The 7114-nt window shown below is 27.7% G+C and overlaps 1 protein-coding gene across 1 annotated transcript in view; it reads right to left on the bottom strand.

Moving 5' to 3' along the window:
* Positions 1–281: 281 nt before the first annotated feature.
* LOC106691375 (semaphorin-1A) overlaps positions 282–7114 on the bottom strand; it is a gene marked incomplete at its 3' end in the record, with an annotated part of 38234 nt that continues 31401 nt past the window's right edge. The window contains 4 exon segments of the mRNA XM_067051619.1: positions 282–484; positions 1378–1519; positions 6492–6580; positions 6662–6766. Of these exon segments, the coding sequence (XP_066907720.1) occupies positions 282–484; positions 1378–1519; positions 6492–6580; positions 6662–6766 (539 nt within the window).

The raw sequence follows: 7114 nt of genomic DNA, 5'->3' as shown, positions 1-7114 counted from the left end.
GGGCAATGCGCCACTAAATGTCCAATTTTACCACATCCGTGACACTTGCGGTCCTCCCGCCGACTATTGTTTCTGGGTAAAAAAAAAAATCATAATAGAAAAAAAAAATGCTGTTGAAGAGTCGATAAACATTGTTTGAATGTTTTACTTAACCAAAACAGGAAATCTAACTGAACATACTTATATGTATAAATTAAGTAAAGTTTATAAATGATACAATAAATTAATATAATCATTAACTTTGTAAAAAAAATATAATAAAAAAAAACCAATATAATAACCTTGACACTTTGCACTGGTAGCCAATTGGAATTTAGTTCTGATTGCTCTTTGAAATTTCCTTCAAAAGTATCTGTTATGTCTTGGAGTTGAAAGGCACAAACAGCAGATCCTCCAATACTATTAACAGGAGTTGTAAATACAGCATAGAGCAAATGTGTAGTGAGGGAACCATATGTTCCTTCAACTAATTCAGTTGTTGATTCTGAAATTCATAAATTAAAAGTTGATAATTAATAGTAAACCTCATTGAAATATATGAAGTATCCTTAGGAGTGTATAATAAAACTAAGAATTGATTAAATTAGTCAAATTGTTTTTAGAAAATGTTAACTTCATAATATTAACAGAGAAGTTATCATGATTCAATGCCAATTTGATAAAAACAAATAATAATAGATATTAAAATCAGTACTTAAGAAACTCCACTGATTTTAAAGAAAATACCACAGATTCTCATACAAACACACTTTTTTAGCAAAAGCTTCAACACCAAATTTTACATATTTTCAGATAAGATAAACGTTTCCATGAGTAGTTGATAACCTTTAAACTAAGGTATTATAGACAATCAATTTTTTTTTTTATCCTCTGTCAATGATTTACAAGTTTCCATTAAGATTTTTCATTAAGGTTTTACATACTCTAATACCAGCCTCAATCCATCAGTGAATCAAAATATGGAAACTTCTACCTCCTCAGAATAAAGTAATAGGGTATCCCTTCACCCTTTATATCAATTACCATAATCCTTTATTCATATTCAAACTTACCTTATAGCTTAAGGGATTACGTACAATGAGGAGAAAAAACAATGTTAATCAACTACCAAAATATAACGCTTTGTCCTATCTTTAACAATTACTGCATTCTTTCACTGACCAACAATTTGATATCCTTTATCTTGATTATGAATAAATTATTGGATAAAAACTGAGGACACATAACATCATTTTACAATTCTTGCATTTATTTACATTAATCTCTTTCTGTATCACATAGAATGGTCAATGCTACAGTAATGTAAAAGAATAACTTTAACATATCTCTGATTGATTATCTCTAAAATGGTTTTTATTTATTTCAAAAATTACTAACGTATTTCATTGAAGTAGAATGGAAAATCTCCTTGAACTGAGCAATTGAGTCTTGACTTAAGAAATGAGGTCCATCTATTTCTAAACCGATGGGGCCCACCTCTATCATACTTACATACACGAGCAACTCTTGAAAAAACAGCCTGAAATAATAAACATGTAAACAAATGAAAAATTCTTGAATTAGGGGAAAACTTAATAATTTGAATCTATTCTAACTTAAACATTATTAATCCTTTGCACACCACACTTGTGATCCATACAGTGCATCAACAACTCCAACTTTAAACTAGTTACAAAAGTATACATAATAAATAATCATATCAGTTGAAACAAAAGTGGTCAAGTTAGCAAAACAGTCAAATTGCTGTAGGAGCAACAGTGGATTGAAAAATCATAATTCAAAAATTGGATTGTCGGTGTCAACTGAGTACAAAGGATTAACAAAGGAGGAATATTTTAAAAATTATAAACGATAAAACATAAAGGCGGATCCACATGTTGGGCGCTCACCACGAATCGGAAGCTTGTACAAATACTCGGTAAACAAAGAGCGGGCCATCCACATGTCAGTGGTAGTCAGAGAGGCAAGCATGACGGACGTACAAGTGGTTTCAGCCATTGCACCGGGATTATATTATTTTTATTAACGAATGTTTTGGTTGAGATATATAAATGAATACTCACAGTTGTATAAGGTAGGGATGGGATATCGAAAAGAAAAATATCGATATCAATATCGGTAACGATATTATATCGGAACTAAAATATCGATATCGAAAATTTAACGAATTAAATTAATAATAATTATAAAATGATAACATAGCATGACATAGAGAGATTTATTTTATGTCATACTTAATCAAAATATATAAGAAACTCTTAATAACGATGAAGCAAAGCACCACGGCAACCATATCAAATATAAACAAAAATAAAATTGTTTAAATTGTAGAAAATTATATAGAAAATTTAAAATAGGAATATCGATATTTTATTTAGATAATTACATATTTATTTCGATATTTTACATTGTTGTAATATGTATATCGAATCTTAGCAACACTATTCAAATATTGAAATATAGATATTTTGTTTTAAAAGACAAGAAAATTGTGTAGATATTTTAAAATAGGAATATCGATATTTTATTTTGATAATTACATATTTATTTCGAAATATTATATTGTTGTAACGCCGATGTAGAATATTAGCAACAATATTCCGATATTACTTTTTCGAAATATCTAAATTTCGTTTAAAAAGACTAGAAAATTGTATAGAACATTTAAAAATGGAATATCAATATTTTATTTTGATAATTACGTATTTATTTCGATATTTTGTAATATTGTAGTATCGATATAGAATATTAGCAACAATATTCCGAAATTACTTTACTGAAATATCGATATTTTTTTTAAATGTATAAAATATCATATAGATATTTTAAAATAAGAATATCGATATTTTATTTTGAAAATTAATTATTTATTTCGATATTTTATATTGTTGTAATATCGACATGGAATATATGCAAAAATATTCCGATATTACTTTACGAAATTTCGATATTTTGTTTACAATGACTAAAATATTATATAAAGATATTAAACAGAAATATCCATAATTACATGTTAATTTTGATATTTTACATTGTTGTAATATAGATATCAAATATTAGCAACAATATTCCGATATTATTTTATCCAAATATCGATATATTGTTTAAAACGACTAGAAAATTATGTAGAGATTTTAAAATAGGAATATCAATATTTTATTTTGATAAATATATATTTATTTCGATATTTTCTATTGTTGTAATTTCGATATAGAATATTAGCTACAATATTCTGGTATTACTTTATCGAAATATCGATATTTTATTGAAAATGACGAAAATATCATACCGAGACATTAAAATTAAATGGAATATCAATATTTTATTTTGATAATTACATATTTATTACGATATTCTGTAATATTGTAGTATCGATATGGAATATAAGCAACAATATTCCGATATAATTTTATCGAAATATCGATATTTCTATAAAACAAAATATCGAAATATCGTTTCTAATTTTTGAGATCGATATTAATAACAATGTAAAATATCGAAAGGAACATGAATTTATCAATTTAAAATATCGAAAAACAATTTTTATGCTTTTTATAAAATTTTCTTCATCTTTTTAAACCAAATATCGTTATTTCAATCAAAAAATATCGAAATATCGAATTTTACCATTGATATCGATAGTAACAATAATGTAGAATATCGAAAGGAACATGAATTTATCAATTTAAAATATCGAAAAACTATTTTTAAACTTTTAAAGGAAATATCGATATTTTGATGAAAAAATATCGAAATACTTTTTCTAATCTTCCATATCGATGTTAGTAACAATGTCGAATATCGAAAGGAATATGAATTTATTGAAATACTATTTTTATATTTTTCTAATTTTTTTTAGTTGCGTATTATTCATATTTCTATAAAATAATATCTTACAGTCGTTATCATATTTTCATATGGATATTATTAACAATATCAAATATCGAAATGAAAATTAATATATTGTAACAAAACATCAATATTTTTTTGTTTTATAATATTTTAGCCTTTTTAAATAAAATATTCATATTACGTTTAAATAATATCGGGATATTGTTGATAATCTTACATATCGATATCATATATGTTTAATATCGAAATGGATATTAAATTATTGAAACAAAATATCGATGTTTCTTTTTAAATTTGTCTAGTATTTTTAAACAAAATGTAAATATTAATAACATTATCAAATTAATAATATTATCAAAGATCGAATGGATGTTAAATTATTGAAACAATATATCGATCCTTTGATAATATAATATCGGAATATTGTTGCTAATGTTAGAAATCAATAATTATAAAAATGTCAAATATCGATATGAATATGAAATTATGAATATTAAATATCGAAATACTATTATTAAGCTTGAATATTTTCTTTAACAAAATATCGATATTTGGATTAAATAATATAGGAATATCTTTGCCATGTTATATTTTTCCATGAATATTTCCTGCTGAATCTACGATTATAGGTATATTATCAATATTTCTTTTATTTATATATACTTTTAAGGGCGGATCCATATGTTGGCCGCTCGCCACGAATCGGAGGCTTGTACAAATGCTCGGTAAACAAAGAGCGGGCCATCCACATGTCAGTGTTATTCAGAGAGGCAAGGATGGCGGACGTACAAGTGGTTTCAGCCATTGCACCGGGATTATATTATTTTTATTACAAAAATAAGAAAATTAAATTTAAATAAATAGGATTAAATATAAAACTTATAATAAAAAGTCCCAACAAACACCTTTAACTTCCTAACAGCTCTCAGTTGCAACTAGACAAAGAACAATGGTGGAGATGCTACACGAGCGCTCTCATGAACCCCATTGATCTGTGTCCAAAAAACCGACTCTCGACGGATCGGCAACGAACTTAGGCCAACTCGTACAAGCCACCCATCCTCGTCTGAGTTCGCCATGGCTTGGCCAACATGTAGAGGCCCCTTGAGGTGCAACCTTTTTTTTTTTCTTTTGTTTTTTAGAAAACGATATTCCGATATTATCGAAGGAAAATATCGATATTCCGATACTATCGAAGGAAAATATCGATATTCCGATATCATCGAAGGAAAATATCGATATTCCGATATTATCGAAGGGAAATATCGATATTCCGATATTATCGAAGGAAAATATCGATATTCCGATATTATCGAAGGGAAATATCGATATTCCGATATTATCGGTTACTCGATATCGATATCAAAATATCGGATATCGGAGACAAAATATCGATATCCCATCCTTAGTATAAGGGTGATTTCATGAAAACCTCAAATTTGACATGACTAGTCACAACATTTTTTCTTTTGTTTCACTTATTCCTTTGAAATTATATTTTAAATGAGGAAGATAAAGTAATATCAAACAGTTATAACTATTTAATCAGATGTTAATTTTTGAGTAAAATATGGGAAAAAAGAAAAATACTACTTTGTAGTAAAAATAATTCATATATTCTCGGATAAACAATATTCAGAATTATTTAATAAAGCAATAGCCACAAATCCATCACAGTATAGCACATAGGCATTTTATTTTTAAATTGTCACAGAAATCTTCAACAGCCATGTAGTGTCAAATAATACAGTAAAATAATGATAATAACTTCTTAAGCAATAATTTTTGGATAGATAAAAATATTTTAACAAAAACGGGATTAAGAAATGATGTGAATAAAAAGAAAAAATATAAGTTAAAATTTACAAAAAAGTCAAGAATGGCTAGGGGAGAGACAACAGACTAGGGCAGAGAGATATTCCAATAAAAGCTTGATTTACCATCAGACAACATACAGAAGGAGCATGGCGAAAAGGGATCTTGTTTAGAACATACAGAACTTCAGCTTGCTGATATAATGCTGAATGATAAAACCATAGGAGAGAGGCTGGATTAGAACAGAATCAAATTTTTCACATAATCACTTACAATAGAACCACTGGCCTAATGTTTCACTTGACTAGATTAATCAGCCTTGTTCAGAGCCATTTAAAAGTTGTGCTATACAGCTGGAAACATATTAATACCCTTTTTCATTATGTTTAAGCATGGAATTTGAAAAAGGCCACAGGAGCAAGATTGGGACATTGATTTAGTAATAGTACTTTTCACTGAGATGATGAGATAATAAAGGAAATTTCAAGATTAAGTGCATATTTATCAAGCTTGAAAGCCCTTGAAGAAGTTCACATGAACTGTTGGAGTATACAATCCTGCAGTGGGACTGCCAGGGAAAGAGATTTTTGATATTTTATTACAGATTATTGAAGTCATTATTTTTTGGAATGAGGGTTATAAAAAAAATAAGGTACTTCCTAGAGGTTTTAATATTTTAAAAATACAAAGTGCAAGCTAAAAAACAGCTAGGAATAAGAATCTAACATTTTTCATGGAATCACCCATGACCGATTGCTCTAAAAAAACTTAATTGATAAATTTTTTCAAAAGGTAAAAGAATTATTTTAAAAAGTTGTATTCACCTTCCCACAATTGATGTATTCCACAGCAGTTTCTCGGAAGAAAAAATAAACGAAATCTCCCTGAGTCATGGAGTTGACAAAGTTTGGGGCTAAAAAGGGAAAAAATACAGTCAATGTAGCATAATAAATAAAGTTGGAGGAATATATTTATTTTGTAAAAAGGTAATAACCATTCAAACTCATTGAATCATATTGCTCTGTTTGAAGAGGCTCTCTATAAATAATGGGATCCATTCCGGAAAAGTCTGCTACCGTTCCAGTATACAAATCTCCATCTGTCGAAAAAAAAATCACGAATCACACAAAAAATAGTGAAATATAAGAATAAGACTCAATAATTAGTTTAACTGTAAGACCACACATTTTGGACTTAAACAAAAAGTCAGCGACAACTAAAATTAAAGTAATTCAAATAATATGAAAGGAATATGGTCCGGGTGCGGTCAAAAAAACTCAAATAGTAGAATATACTATTTTATTGAGCCAACGTTTCGCGCCACGTTGCAGGGCTTCGTCAGGGCTAAAAAAGATACAAACACATAGTTACAAAAGGAAAACAAAAACATAAGTGTAAAATAACAGGGGTATAAAATGTAAAAAGGAAGATATAATAAGAAAAATTA

This window comes from Halyomorpha halys, unplaced genomic scaffold, assembly GCF_000696795.3.
Source record: "Halyomorpha halys isolate HHAL.00 unplaced genomic scaffold, Hhal_1.1 Scaffold2304.1, whole genome shotgun sequence".
Lineage (NCBI taxonomy): Eukaryota > Metazoa > Arthropoda > Insecta > Hemiptera > Pentatomidae > Halyomorpha > Halyomorpha halys.
The sequence above is the reverse complement of the archived record's forward strand: the minus strand, read 5'-3'. Positions and strand labels throughout refer to the sequence as shown.